This window comes from Opisthocomus hoazin, chromosome 4, assembly GCF_030867145.1.
Source record: "Opisthocomus hoazin isolate bOpiHoa1 chromosome 4, bOpiHoa1.hap1, whole genome shotgun sequence".
Classification (NCBI taxonomy): Eukaryota; Metazoa; Chordata; class Aves; order Opisthocomiformes; family Opisthocomidae; genus Opisthocomus; species Opisthocomus hoazin.
In genome coordinates this window covers 39,681,011-39,695,619 of record NC_134417.1, presented here as the reverse complement: position 1 = coordinate 39,695,619, position 14,609 = coordinate 39,681,011, and the positions used below count along the sequence as shown (strand labels likewise).

Here is a 14,609-nt window from a genome sequence, read left to right as displayed (position 1 = left end):
TGTGAAGTTATAATTTGAGTCCGCCCTGGGTCTTTACAGGGGATGAGAGTCTGAGTGGCTGCTTCGCAGCTTTGAGTGCCGTGTTCGGTTTTGGGCCCCTTGCTACAAGGTTATTGAGGTGCTGGAACATGTCCAGAGAAGGGCAGCGAGGCTGGTGAGGGGTCTGGAGAACAAGTCTTATGAGGAGTGGCTGAGGGAGCTGGGGCTGTTCAGTGTGGAAAATATGAGGCCGAGGGGGGACCTTGCTCTACCTGAAAGGAGGTTGTAGTGAGGCAGGTGTTGGTCTCTTCTCCCAAGTAACCAGTGACAGGACAAGAGCAAATGGGCTCAAGTTGTGTCAGGGGAGGTTTAGATTGCATATTAGGGAAGATTTCTTTACTGAAAGAATGGTCAGGCATTGGAACAGGCTGCCCAGGGAGGTGGCTGAGTCACCATCCCTGGACGTGTTTAAAAAACACGTAGATGTGGCACTTCAGGATATGGTTTAGTAGACAAGGTAGTGTTGGGTGGATGGTTGGACTTGGTGATCTTCGAGGTCTTTTGCAACCTGTGATTCTGTGATTCTATGATTCGCGCCTCTGATTGAGAGGGCGCCGGCACTGGGAGAGATGGCGAGAGACGGCAGCGCAACGAACGCGCCGTGAGCGACTGGAGAACAGGGAGGTGTGGATGCTCGGGGACTGTTCACATTGCTAGGCTGCGGAATTCCTGTCATTTCTGGGGTTTTTTTTATTCTGTCCATGTGGTTCAGATTAAACTTGTCCTTTGCACTAAGACACACATCACAGAACGCCCGGGAAGGGTCACTCATCTGGTTGCTCCCCGATGTCCCAAGTCAAGGCTTTTCTCTTCCCCTGACGGCAGCTCGCGTGCCTTGCCTGGGGGGTTTCACACCTTCAGCTCCTCCGCTCATCAGATTCAGCTTTCACCTTATTTAAATTCCTAATCTTGCTCTTGGTGGATGGACCCGAGGGGAAATTAAAAACTTTTATAAAAAACATTCCCTAGCTTTTAAAAAGCTGCCGTTCCTCAGCGTCTTCCTTTCCCCCGGAGCAGACCTCAGCCTCCTCCCGCCTCCCCTCACCGCGGCCAGCTCCCGGCTTCAGGCGCCGCCGGACCCGAGACGCGGGCAAACCTCCCCGCCGAGGCTCCCGCCGGCCCGGCCGCGCCCTGCCCCAGCCCCGGCGCGGAGGAGCGGGACCGAGGAGCGGGGACAGCCGCGCCCGTCCGCCGCCGCGAGGCCCACAGGCCTCCCCCGGCAGAGGGCGCTGCGCCCGCCCGCGCGCCGCCCGTGGCGCCCTGGGCGCGCGGGCGGTGGCGTGGGCAGGGGAACAGGAAACGGGGGCGGGCCGAGGCGCGCGGGGCTCCGGGCATGCGCGGGGGGGTCAGCGCGCGGCGCGTCGTAACGGCCGCCGGGCGGCGGCGGTGCTGTGGCGGGTGAGGAGGCGGCGGGCAGCGCGCCTGCGCGCAGCGTGAGGCCGGATCCTCCTCCTCCTCCTCCTCCCCCCCCAGCTTCCCCGGCCCCCTCGCCCCCGCCGCCCGCGCTTGGGACGCAGAGGCAGGAGAGGAAGCGGCGGTCGGAGGTTTGTCCGGGGTGGGGAGGGAGGGAGGATGGCGGTGACGGCGGCTCTTCTCCCGCGCTCGCGTCCCGCCGTGAGGCGGCGGCCACCCTCCTCTGGCGCCGCGGTCGGGCCGTTTCCCGTCTCCGGGCGGCCGGCGGGGCCGGACCCAGGGTAGGCCGCCCCTGGCCAGGGCCGGGGTTCCGCGGCGGGGAGGCCCGCGGGGGGCTCTGCGGCAGCCGGCCGCCCCCCCCACCCCCTCCCCGCCTGGGTGCGGCTCCCGCCCGCCCATTCCGCGACCTGCGGCCGCTCCCGGCTGGGGCCGGCCCTGAGCCCCGGCGTGCGGCGGGAAGGTGCCCCCTTCCTGAGGGTTGGCGGGGGGGCGCTGAGGGAAGCGGAAGAAGGAGTAGAAGCGACGGAGGGACGGGACGGCGCGCCTGGGTGCCAGGGAGAGGGACCAGAGGCGCGTTCCCTCGGGAGCACCGCGTCGCTGCCTCCCGCGGCGGGGGGGGACGGGGGACCGTGAGCTCGGGCCGGCGGCGGGGCGGGCGGTGGGCCGTTCGGCGCTGCCCTGCGGGGGAGCGGGGCGGGATTTTTGCGGCTTCAGCGGGGTTTTGTTTTGAGAAGCGCTGGAAGGGGCGGGCGCGGTGAGGTCTCGTAGGAGAGCAGCGCGGTGGCGGCGTTGCCGCTGCTTGCGATTGCCCATCTTTGCGTGCTGATCTCTGGCTAATCCTGTGTGTAGTGTCGGTACCCGCAGCGGCCGAGCATGGGCTTCAGTGTCTATATGGGCGTTCAAAGAGTCAGATTTCTTAGTAAACTTCTATAGACTAAATATACACATAGTATAGCTTTGAAGTTAGCTGTCTGTATGCTGAAGATTTTTCCAGTACTTACTGTTACTTCTGTTACGAATGGGATACATACCTGCTGCTTTTAAAGTAACTTCAGTTATGATTTGGGAGTGGTTTGGTGTTGTAGTTAGCATCTGCGTTTTTAGAGGTTTCCTTGCAAAACCACAGCTTGGCTTTCTGCATTACTCCATGAGCACAGTGGACCTGAAAGGCTCTGTGCTGTTGTGAGCTCACCTAAGGCTGTATCTAGGTGAATTTTATTAAGATGTATTTAGGAGATCATTAACATACCTGATCAACTTCAGTTTCCTGTAAATGTACCAGGAGAAAAGGGTAATTTTTAATATACTCAGATGTGTAAGTCATGTAGTCTCATGGTCTTGGGGGTAGGTGTCATGCCTCTTTCCTTCTTGTTTCTGTGTGTGGATTAAAAGGGTCCTGTTACACTTGCTGCTGTGTAACTGGCATCTTGCAGGAACAGACCAAAGTGGAAGACAGGATGTTGATGCTTATTTAGTTTTTTTTTTTTTACTGCATTTTGGACAGGTGGTTGTTGGTTGGTATTTTTTCTTGAGGCAGGCTTTTTTGTGTGGGTCATGTGATTATGAAAAAGACCAGAACTGGTGCAAATCCTAAAATTTCTCTTCCTTAACTTAGTGACTGTTGCATTTTGAGAATAAATTTTATATGCGTGTATAAGGTATCCATTAGAAGACTCTTAACCTTTCAGGAACTAACTTATGGTTAGTTAAGCTGCATTAATTATTATTCTAATTTCTTAATGTAGAAATGTTGAATTTGTAGTTGAACATCATATCTGGTAGTGAATATTTGACGGAGTGGTATATACTCGTGAGCTGGAATTTAGGTTGCTAAAAAAAAAGACTAGCTTCATTAACGTAATAGAGTTTCGAGGGAAAAAAGCCACTTTTCTGTACATATAGGATATATGGCTGGATCTTACTGGAGACATCCGTGGCCTACTTTTTTCAAAGGTTAATTTTCCAAAACAGGTCAAGTCTTTCCACAAAACAGAAACGCCCTTGGGGGTGGAAACTACCTGTGCACAACATAGAAGGCCAGTTGCCAAGTTAAGTTGTTGGTTTATCTTGTGCTAATTTTATTTCTGAGCAGGTATTTCCTTTAGTGTATAACTTCCTTTAGGAGCAGAAAAACAGGAAAGAAAATGGTAATGAGGAGTGTATTGTGACCAAACATGTTGTTAGCATGGATTCTGACGCTTCTAGTCTCTAGTTTTTTCATGGTTTCAGAAAGCTCGCCTACCTCAAAGCTGTAACTCTCCTCCCAAGCATAATATGTATGGGAAATAGTAGTAGTTTCCAAGTGAATAGTAATTTTCAAGGTGTTAACATTGTAGGAATAAATCGGTCCTTGTTTTTTGGTGAAATTTCGTGTTGTTGCCTTATTAGAGTCTCCTTGATGTCTTCGGGTTTCTGGACTGCAGTGCTATCAAAGACACCTTTGATGGCTTTAGAAGAGAGGAAAGCTTCCAAGTGTGGAACTGCTTCATCAATTACCTATTTCTTGTTTGCTGCCAAGGATCCAAATTTGATACATTACTCAAGAATCCAGAGTGTCCAGCTCCTTTTTCTTGTTTCTTTCCTATCTTTGAGATCTGTTGGCTAGGTGTATTTATTTAAGTAATTGATTTTAATTGTTTTTAGTACTCATATTCCCCCTTGCCATTAGTCGGTATGATTGTTTTGAAATATGTTGATTTGTAACTCGACACGTGGCTAATAGTTACTAAGTGTTAAAGTGCCTGACCTTCCTACTTTCATTGCTAGCTGGGAGGCTTGCTGTCTCTACACACATGATTGCTTGTGTAGTTTGGTGTACGGTTGCTCAGTTCTTAATTCTGACATATTATTATGTTAAAAATAGTGAATTACTTCTTTAGATATGTTTTTACTTGTATGAAGCTGCCCTTGGATGCATAGGAAATTGATTAAAAGTGCACAAAAGTAGTATTTAAAGCTTCTTTTTATTAGTTAAGACTAAATTAAATAAGTTGAATGTCCAGGGAAAGAAGTCTTGGTGGTGGTTTATTTCTTCCAAACATACAGGTTTGTTGAAGTGTGAACTGTAGCTGGTGAAGTTAGAATTCAAGCGATATTTACATGGCTGAAGATGCATTTAGGAACCTGTGAGACTTTCATAGATCTTTAAGTGTTTCCCAGAAGTTTGTTGGAAGTTAGGCATCTAATCTGGCAGACTGCTTGGTGGGATTTTCAGAAGAACATATTTCTTTTTCTAGTATCAGAATACCTAAAAACAAAACTAAATATTGACCGTCTTTGTGTCTGTTTTGCCCTCCTTATAATTTGGAAAATATAAAGCAAATTTTGTTTTTAATTAGTCCAGTTGAAGAATATTATATCTATATGTCTTATGCCTTTCCCTAATAATGAAATTGGAAATAGTCAATACACTTATGCCATGTTTTACATTGAAGTTTAGTGTTAACAAGTCCGTGTGTATAGTACAGTATGTATCTCTGTTTATCAATCTTTGCCTGACCTCAGAAGATAAACAGATTCAAGGAAGGCAATTAATAGCCTGACCCATAACTCATTAGTATTTGATAATTAATTTTTGGAATGGTGTCATTCAGATTTGAAGTACAGGAACAAGTGTTAAAAGCCACCTCATTAAAATTACTTAGGCTAAAGAGAGTAATTACTTTAAAAAAACCTGCTCTTATCAACCTGTTACTTAGTGTTGCTCTCCAGCTTAGTAGGGAGTTACTTTGGATCACCTGGTAATAGTTTAGTTTAGTTTGCAGTCCAGCACAGCTGTGGCCTTCCAGCAGCTACCTGCCAGTCTGGTTTTATATAGCTGGATTCCGAGAAGTTACCCAGAACAAAATGGTCATTCCAGTGACATCGTTGAAGGGGAAAGTCTTATTCTTGGAATTTGTCTTCGGGGATTATTTTATTCTGTCAGTTTCAGTTCAGGATGTTAAGCTAACTTCAGCCATAGATCTTGTAATCCATAAATCAGAAATGTTCAATGCTGTGTAGTTAGGAGAACTATGGGAGAGTGTAGTACATCCGTAGACATCTTTTCAAGTTCATAGTTTTTCAGTTAGCTGAGATCTAAGAGCTGGATGCCAACCAAGCACAGTGTGGTGAGGCAGATGTTAGACTGGGGCTGGGGAGAACTGAGCCTCTTAGAGTTCTCCTTTGGCAAGTGTGTGGCTTTGGACAAGCTGATTCTTATTTCAGTGCCTCAGTTTTTCAGCCTCTAAAGTAAGGAGAGTAACTGCTTTAAAATTGCCTTGAACTCTTCAGAGGAGTCTGAGAGAGGTAGGTAGTCTTGGATGACTTTCCAGGCACAGAATGGTGTTTCTACACCACTTATCCTAGTGTTTTGAACAGATTCACTTCTCTTGGGCAAATTACGATATAAATGATGGTGATTTTAGACCAGAAATTCAGAGATCCATGATGCATTTATTGTTCTCCTGAGAGGTGTTTAGTATGGTTTCATTGCAAGGGAATGGATGTGACTCCTGACTTTGTGACAGGTACAAAATTTTGTTCTTTAGCAAATAGTTATCTTTGGAAGCAAAACACAGTATGGATGTGGAAAACAGGAATCATGTTCATAGCATGTTCCTACTGTGGGCACCTCCCTGGAACACACCATGGAAGGGAGATGCGTTCAGATCAGCTGTAAACCCGGGACTCCAGCTTTGTAAACTTACAGTTCAAAGGTGGTTCACATCGCATATATGTTCCTCAACAAGGCTCCTGTCATCACCTCAATCTTTTCTGCTATGGAGGGTCATACTCAAATGTTCCAGCTATTTATAGTAATTAATTTCACAGTTTCAACTTGTCTTCTGTGGAACAGGTCTGCTTTTTCAGTTATTGACTGTCAGCCGTATGCTGCCAAAAATGTCTTTAATCTTACTAGCAGGTGTGTAGCAATTTCTCCATGACATCCTTGACTGGTTCTGTTACCTAATGATTAAAACAGCGTATATTAGATTTGCTGTCTTTTCCTGTTTATGAAGATTTATGTTCTTTAAGGTTACATTGGAATAGGAAATTACAATGTCAATGCCTTCTTTTGCTAAAGCTTAGTACTACCGATGCTCTGCCTGAACAGAACTTAATCCATTGGCTTGTATTATTCTTGAAACTTTACTCCTAGGCCAGGAAAAACAATGCTTTAGAGCGACTCGGGATACCAGTAGAGCCATGAGCTATTTATTTCTGTGGGTCTAACACAGTTAGGAAGTCTGTGTGTCTCTGTAGCCATTTAAAGTTCAGCGCAAAATCTGTCAGTGGATTAGGTTGCATGTTTAGCTGTTATCAGATAACCAGGACAGTCATCAGTGATGCAGATAGGATGCATGCTAATTCAGTGAAAAGAAGCTGTGACTTGAAGCAGGTCATTTCTTTAGGTTTGCGGTATCTTTGTGTATCCTTGATATACTTGTGATTTAGTGACTTCAGCAGTTAACTGCACCTAAAACTTGAAGGTCTGAAGTCAAGACTTACGCTGTATCTGTTACTGTAGCAGATAATAGTCTCTCCTTCCTCCCCCAAATAATAACACCTTTTCTATTTTTCTTAATTAATTGGCTTCACATGAACAAACAGCGAATGTTGGGTTTGACTATTTTGACTGTTTTCCAGTTAAACAAGCAGTGAAAACTAGGAGTTTGAGGTTCCTGTTTGTGTATATTTCTTCACTGAAGAAGAAAAAGATCAGTGACACTAAATTAGTAGTAATTGAAGTGGCAGTAATTAAACATATCTGTTTCAAGTGAGTGAATGTTAATACAGCTGTCTATGAGTTGTATTACAGGCAGGGCTCTGTTGAAATAGCAGATCTTTGATATGGCTGGCAGGTATTTCTATAGCCTTCATCTTACACTAAATCATATATTTTTGTATGGAATTTAAAGTATGTCATTTCAAGTAAGGTATTTCTGCATTCACCATTCATCATGAACTATAATGACAGCGATGTCTTAGGTATTAGGCAGACATGTCCCTGATTATTCCTTGATTTTGGAATGCAAAAGAACAGTGCAAGATTAAATAAGTCTGCAAGTATTTGATAGACGTGGTACTCTGGTATCCTTTATGATAGTGAATTTTTGTTTTCTCCTGTCTGCAGCAGTCATGCTTACCTGGCTGTATGGAAATGGCTCAGGAGTTTGAAAAAAAAGTGAATTTTTAGTCGGTGAAAGCCCTTCTGCACGGAGAAGATGAATCAAATAAGCATCGGGAATGTAGGTGGCTAGGTTGTTTTAGTCCTTAGCTCTGGTTCTGCTTGTTCTCTAGTAGAATGCCGAAGGTGAAATATATGGGTTGATGATGATTTGAAGAGTGTAACTGGAAAATGATGGCATGTTTAAGAAACTGCATTTATATTTTTAGTGGCCTGGTATTGGTAAGCTTGATGAGAATTAATGTATAAACTCTTCTGTTTTTCATTTCCCTTTAATACTTTTGTTGTTTATTTTTTTCTCAACAAGAGTTTTTGTGCAAGTAATGAAGTACTAATTTAGAAATAAGTTTGTTAGACAATTACTTCTAAGGGCTGACTGTGAAAGGTTTTCAAAAAAGTGCTAATGTGTAAATTAATTCTATTTTCCTGCTTTCAGTCACCCAAGCGCAGCCACTGATCACGAGATGTTACCACGAAATCTACCTCAGACTTCGCTTTTGCTCCTTCATTTACTGCATCGTAGATCTCAACAGGAGCTCTGCAGACACTCTTGAAAGTCTCTGAACAGATTGTGACACCAAGTCAAAGCATGATGACCTAATAGTAGGTCAAAGTCTGAAACATTAATTCAGCAGTCCAAGATAACGCTGCCTTTTTTTATCAGTATCACTTCTGAAGGCTACAGACCTCCTGTCGTTTCTTCCCTGGTTACTTCAGAAACATTCAGCTGATCTTTCTCTGGCGCTAAGATCTTGACTTTTCTCTCTGGTCCTGGAAATATTAATGGAATACAGTCATGTCTACCCAGGACGAGAGGCAGATAAATACCGAGTATGCTGTATCCTTGCTGGAGCAGTTAAAATTCTTTTATGAACAGCAGTTGCTAACTGACATAGTGTTGATTGTTGAGGGCACTGAATTTCCCTGCCATAAGATGGTTCTTGCAACATGCAGCTCGTATTTCAGGTGAGTATTCAAAGCAGGATCTATTAATTCTAGAAAATCTATGATACCTGGTTTTGAGTGTAATATTACTTAACTGATTAACATTTAATGTGTTGCAGAGAGTTTTAAAGATCAGTGAAGTGTGTTAAAGAACCTAAATATCATTACTTTGTAATTACAAAAATTACAAAATTTTCTAGTATTTTGTGACTTACTCTGATAGATACTGTAGTTTTTACACTAAGTGGGGAAAAAAAAATCACACTTGTGATGGTTTGTTTTCTTTAGGGAATTAATAATGTCTGAATAATTAGTATATTTCTTATTCTTCATACTTAGTCTTTAAATATTTAATCTTTTTTATTTCCCAAGGTAGGGTAACAAGGGATTATTAAGACTTTGCTATGGGAGTTCCATTGTCATGTTCATTAGCTGTAGTTTCTTAGCAGAAGCCTCTGCTAAAAGCGGGGATTGCTGTGCAAGTTCACAGCTTCGCTTTCTGAATCATTTTGTTTTCTCTGATCGGCAAGGAAGTCGGAAACTCTTCTCTCATCTGAGAGAGGTGTTCTTGTGTTGTTTTTGGGTTTTTTTACTCCCCCACTGAGATGCTGTTGCAATTTTTAATTCGGTAGCTCCTGCTTCCCAGGCGTCCTGTTTTTTCTCTTTTGAAAAGTTTTTATTAATAAGATATTTTGAGTGCTGCTACTTTTTGCAGATACTTCATAGTAAGTCCTAGAAGATGAAGCACCAGTGATAATCTGCAGTGATAATCATTTTTTGTTGGCACCACAGTATAATTAATCTGCCTGTCTGGAAGGAATTTTGAAGCTTGAAACTAGTCTTGGTGACATCACGCGTGTGTTACCTTCCTGATGCATTGTGGAAGGATTATAACTTTTCTTTCCCGTTTAAACAAGGGAGGGTTTGCAGATTCTGTTTTCTCGTCGAGATGGGCTCACTATACAGAACACTGCTAAAATGTTTTTTTCTGTATTCTTGTGTAGAATACAGAGAATAACTTCTAATGCAGGAAACTATTTGAGGATTAATTTATTACTTTCACACAAGTTTTTGTTGCTGCTGGTTTTTGGGTTTTGTGTTAATTTTTTAATCTCAGATGAGTCTGATACAATTTCTAGCAACAAGTGTTATGTTATCACTAGGTAAATGATTATTGCCGTTGGCCTTCTGCAGATGACATGGTTCCAACAGCCTATAAAATAACAGCCACTGGAAATGTGGCCAGATTTAATGTGGGTGGCTAATCATAAGGTTGGAAAGCTGTCATGAGTCCACACGGTGTGTTGCATTAGAGATCTGCAGTCAGACCTCTTATTCATATGTGTTTGTTTATTATTTATGGAATGAGGTTTTGGCACTGGTTAAAAGAAGTGGTTTTGTCATGTTCCGTTTTTCTTCTCTACTTTGGTTTACAAAAAGATGCTCAGCTTCCTAAATTTAGCTTTATTATGAAAAATTGATAGCCCTGAAGGAGGCTGTGGGGAGAGGGGAAGAACAGAAAAGCATCTCTTGGTGTGATCCGGCCGTTGTGTACAATTGCAGCCAGCTTGCCTTCCATCTTCGTGCTTGAACACCACGCTGAGGCAGCGCAGGGAGCTCGGCAGGGTGTAAGCATGCGCTGGAGCCAGATTCTCCAGCAGCTACCGCTTGCTTTCTGTGAAGGGGAGTCTCTGCTGGCACTCATACTGTCTTGCTTACCTCTCAAAAGCTGCATGGCAAGTTGATACTCACTTGGCCAGTCAGTGATCCCTCCAAAAATGCAAGTTGCTGCGAGTTAAGGAGCTTAGAAGAAGAGAGATGGGGATGGGGCAGGAGGGAGCGGTGGTGGGGCCCTGTCTTTGTGTCGCATGCTTCTTGGAATGGCTTTGCTTAGGGAGCGTATCTCCGTGTCCCCTTCCCCCCTCCAGCTGGAGGCAGGACTGTAGGGCGCACCCACTGTCCCTTCCCACCTGTTTCATCTCCAGCTTCCTAAAAAGTCCCAAATCAAATATAAAGAGCCTCGAGCTGAATTTTCAGTACAGCCATAAATACCAAACCTGAATTCCTATAAAGCTCTTAAAATTGAAGTTCCTCATTAAATTGCCGTTCTACTTTTTCAGGAAGATGTAATGGAAATACTTACATGGGTTTGGGGTGGGGTTTTTTTTTTCCAGACCAAGTCTGATAGCTTTTTCTGTCTTTGATTTTTGTCTTACAAACTTGGAAGTAAGTTTACTGCATGTTATTATGAAGGGTGAATAAGAAATACTTCATGCGGTGCTAGCGCTTGCTGCTTTTTCTGACCTAACTTTCTCCTCCTCCCAGTGGAGCATGCTTTTTGATATGACTTAGCTCAGTCCATTGTATAAATCTGCTGCTTTTGTTTTAGAATCTAAAATCTATCTGTGTATGTTTTGCCAATACTTTCTGGAGGATGATTCTTCCCTCTCATCATCACCTGACATAGAAATGTTTTAGATTTCGTTATGAAAAATTAGAGTTCTCTGCTGATTTAGGACAAAAGAGTTTGCATAAATATAAAATATTTCTCCAGAAGGCACTGATGGTACTTTTTGCATGTTCTGTACAATTCTAGATGGTAACCTAAGGTAAATACTCAATACTTGTAAACAGGCAACCAAAAAGACTGTTCACCTTCTGGAGCATAATCGCTGAAGGCTTAGAGGTGACAAGTGATGTTAAGATTACTGCACTTCCTGTTGGTCCTTGTCTTTAATATGTATATTTTTCTTCAGAGCCATGTTCATGAGTGGGCTGAGTGAAAGTAAACAAACACACGTACACCTGAGGAATGTGGATGCAGCCACTCTACAAATTATCATAACTTATGCATACACGGGTAACTTGGCAGTAAGCGACAGCACGGTAGAACAGCTTTATGAAACTGCCTGCTTCCTACAGGTAGGAATGTTTTATTTTGAGTATGAAATAACTGCTTCTAATCTCTGAACCACTCTTTATCTCATTAAGGAGTCTTTTCTGTTTAGTCATTTCAAAATACTCTTGTTCAGTTTGCTCAGTATAGACAGCAGTTGCTTGCCAGGTATGTTTTGTACCCATCCCTCCTGGCTTTATGGAGCCGATGGAGGGTGGCAGTAACACAGTGCACTTCCAATATTTAGATAATTAGTTTCTCAAGCAGACATAATCATGTGATGCACTTAATGTGAGTAAGTCACTGCTGTATTTTTGTGTTTATGTAGTATTCCAGGCATGAACTCTGGTGTTTAGCACTAAGTGCAGGTGCTTTTACCTGCTGCTGGTAGGCAGAGGAATACGTGGTATGTCGTAACGCTTAGTGTGTTTCTTCTTTGCATTACAGGTAGATGACGTGTTACAACGGTGTAGAGAATACTTAATCAAAAAAATTAACGCAGAAAATTGTGTGCGTCTGCTAAGTTTTGCTGATCTCTTCAGCTGCGAAGAGTTAAAACAGAGTGCTAAAAGAATGGTGGAGCACAAGTTCACAGCTGTGTACCACCAGGAGGCTTTCATGCAACTGTCACATGACCTGCTGATAGATATTTTAAGCAGTGACAATTTGAATGTGGAAAAGGAGGAGACAGTTCGTGAAGCTGCTATGTTATGGCTGGAGTACAACACAGAATCACGGTCGCAGTATTTGTCCTCTGTTCTTAGCCAAATCCGAATCGATGCACTTTCAGAAGTAACGCAGAGAGCCTGGTTTCAAGGCCTACCACCGAACGATAAATCAGTGGTGGTGCAAGGACTGTACAAATCGATGCCCAAGTTCTTCAAGCCCAGACTTGGTATGACAAAAGAGGAGATGATGATATTCATTGAAGCTGCTGCTGAAAACCCTGGTAGCCTCTATTCTTCTGTTTGTTATAGCCCCCAGGCTGAAAAAGTTTACAAACTCTGCAACCCTCCCGCTGACTTGCATAAGGTGGGGACGCTTGTAACTCCTGATAATGACATCTATATAGCAGGCGGGCAAGTTCCTCTGAAAAACACGAAAACCAATCACAGTAAAAGCAGCAAACTCCAGGCTGCCTTCAGAACTGTGAATTGCTTTTACTGGTTTGATGCACAGCAAAACACCTGGTTTCCAAAGACACCGATGCTCTTTGTTCGTATAAGGCCGTCCCTGGTCTGCTGTGAAGGATACATCTATGCAATTGGAGGCGACAGCGTCGGTGGGGAACTCAACAGGAGAACTGTGGAGAGATACGATACTGAGAAGGACGAGTGGACCATGGTAAGCCCGTTGCCTTGCGCGTGGCAGTGGAGCACAGCAGTGGCAGTTCACAACTGCATTTATGTAATGGCACACAACTTGATGTACTGTTATTTTCCCAGGTCGGATGCTTGGGTAGAAATGGCTATGCGACAAACAAGTAGATGTTTTGCTTCAGCTGCTGCTTTTGGTGATAAAATATTCTATATTGGAGGACTGCATATTGCCAGCAATTCTGGTATAAGACTCCCAAGCAGTACTGTAGATGGGTCTTCCGTAACTGTGGAAATCTATGATGTGAATAAAAATGAATGGAGAATGGCAGCCAATATCCCTGCCAAGCGGTATTCCGACCCCTGCGTTAGAGCCGTCGTCATCTCTAATTCTTTATGCGTCTTTATACGGGAAACCCACATGAACGAGAGAGCAAAGTATGCCACCTATCAGTATGACCTGGAACTCGATCGCTGGTTTCTAAGGCAGCATATATCAGAACGCGTGCTGTGGGACTTGGGGAAGGACTTCCGGTGCACTGTAGGAAAGCTATACCCATCTTGCCTTGAAGAGTCCCCATGGAAACCCCCAACATATCTCTTCTCACCGGACGGAGCCGATGAATTCGAGCTGGATGGGGAGATGGTTACTCTACCACCTGTGTAGCTCCCAAATCAGACTGCCCAACTGATTCTGTGCTCAGTTATTGAAATAAAGGGTTGTGAAAGGGCAGGTCTGGAAGCAGAAATGTCAAACCTGTCTTTCATGAGTTGTATTTTTATGCCCTACCTAACACTTGCCGCCGTTCAGTATGAATCAGTGAAATGAGCCGATATGCTTCCATAATCTGAAATACTATTATCTGACAGTTGAGACACATATATGTATATCATGAGCTTAAGCATCTGACTTGTCTAAAGAATTAATTTCTAGTTCTATGAAGTCTCGGTTCAGGAAAATTAGCTTCAGAAAAAAAGTAGTTATTGTTTTTAGGATGATGTCACAACTCTTTTGAAAGTATCTTCCAGTTATATTTGAACCTACTTCTGGATATTCTGCTTAAGTGCTAGTTCTCTTAAGTGTCAGTGCGGCCTAATTAGACTGTGCTGCGCTTACTTAATACTAATACCCATGTTGGTATAGTAATGCCATTAAAAGAAAAAGAAACAAATCCCATGGATCTACCTGTGGTAGGAAGGGTAGATCTTCCATTGTATGGTAACATGCAGGGCAAAATGACTGCAGGTTCAGTCAGGCTGTATTCTTAGGTGCATGTATTCTATTTTCGCTAACTTATACCTGTCTATTTAGAATACAGGTCTTCCAAGCAGCTGGTAGTTTACCAGGTGTGGACTTCAAGTTGCTGGGCTTGCAATGGGAGTTGTCAGCCCTCATAGTGCGGGTCTGTGTGGAGCTTTAATCAGTAAATGTCTCCACATTCTGTATTACAGTAACATTGGCTCATGTATATTACTTCCTGCTGCTGATGTATTTTTCCATTGTAAAACAAAGTTTTAGTGTGGATTAACCAGGTCTTTATTTTCTGTTAATTTAATAACAAGCATTACTGTAGTGTGATTGTGTATAGATATCCTGTAGCTATCAGGTTTTTTTACTGGGGGGGCGGGTGGGGAGCAAACTGTTCAGGAATATCCTGCGCTCTGTGCGCAGGAGAGCAGATGTGTAGTGCTGCTCTGGCATTAATCCCAGGAACCACTAGCAGTAGCGGGGCGCCGCCAATCTAACATGAACACAGGTGCTTCATGACAAACCTTACTAGCATGTTCAGCTGCATCATGTTCTGGCACTGTATTTTGAATGACATTAATT

The 14,609-nt window shown here is 43.7% G+C and overlaps 1 protein-coding gene across 3 annotated transcripts; it reads left to right on the top strand.

Annotated features, from left to right (window-relative positions):
* Positions 1 to 1,417: 1,417 nt before the first annotated feature.
* Positions 1,418 to 14,394, top strand: KBTBD2 (kelch repeat and BTB domain containing 2). 3 transcript variants are annotated; one of them, XM_075418651.1, is made up of 5 exons: positions 1,418 to 1,583; positions 7,571 to 7,682; positions 8,058 to 8,587; positions 11,323 to 11,488; positions 11,910 to 14,394. In XM_075418651.1, exons 3-5 carry the CDS (start codon positions 8,418 to 8,420, stop codon positions 13,443 to 13,445), a joined length of 1,872 nt encoding a protein of 623 aa, XP_075274766.1. In that variant the 5' UTR covers positions 1,418 to 1,583; positions 7,571 to 7,682; positions 8,058 to 8,417; the 3' UTR covers positions 13,446 to 14,394. The 3 variants fall into 3 exon arrangements, with proteins under 3 accessions (XP_075274766.1, XP_075274765.1, XP_075274764.1); XM_075418650.1 differs by having other exon boundaries at positions 7,568 to 7,682; XM_075418649.1 differs by lacking the exon at positions 7,571 to 7,682.
* The last annotated feature ends 215 nt before the right edge of the window (positions 14,395 to 14,609 follow it).

Excerpts from the sequence above, each read along its gene's own strand:
- KBTBD2 (XM_075418649.1), top strand. The coding sequence starts at position 8,418 with ATGTCTACCCAGGACGAGAGGCAGATAAATACCGAGTATGCTGTATCC. Across the intron at positions 8,588-11,322 it reads ACATGCAGCTCGTATTTCAG|AGCCATGTTCATGAGTGGGC; the intron begins GTGAGTATTCAA and ends ATTTTTCTTCAG. Across the intron at positions 11,489-11,909 it reads AAACTGCCTGCTTCCTACAG|GTAGATGACGTGTTACAACG; the intron begins GTAGGAATGTTT and ends TTTGCATTACAG.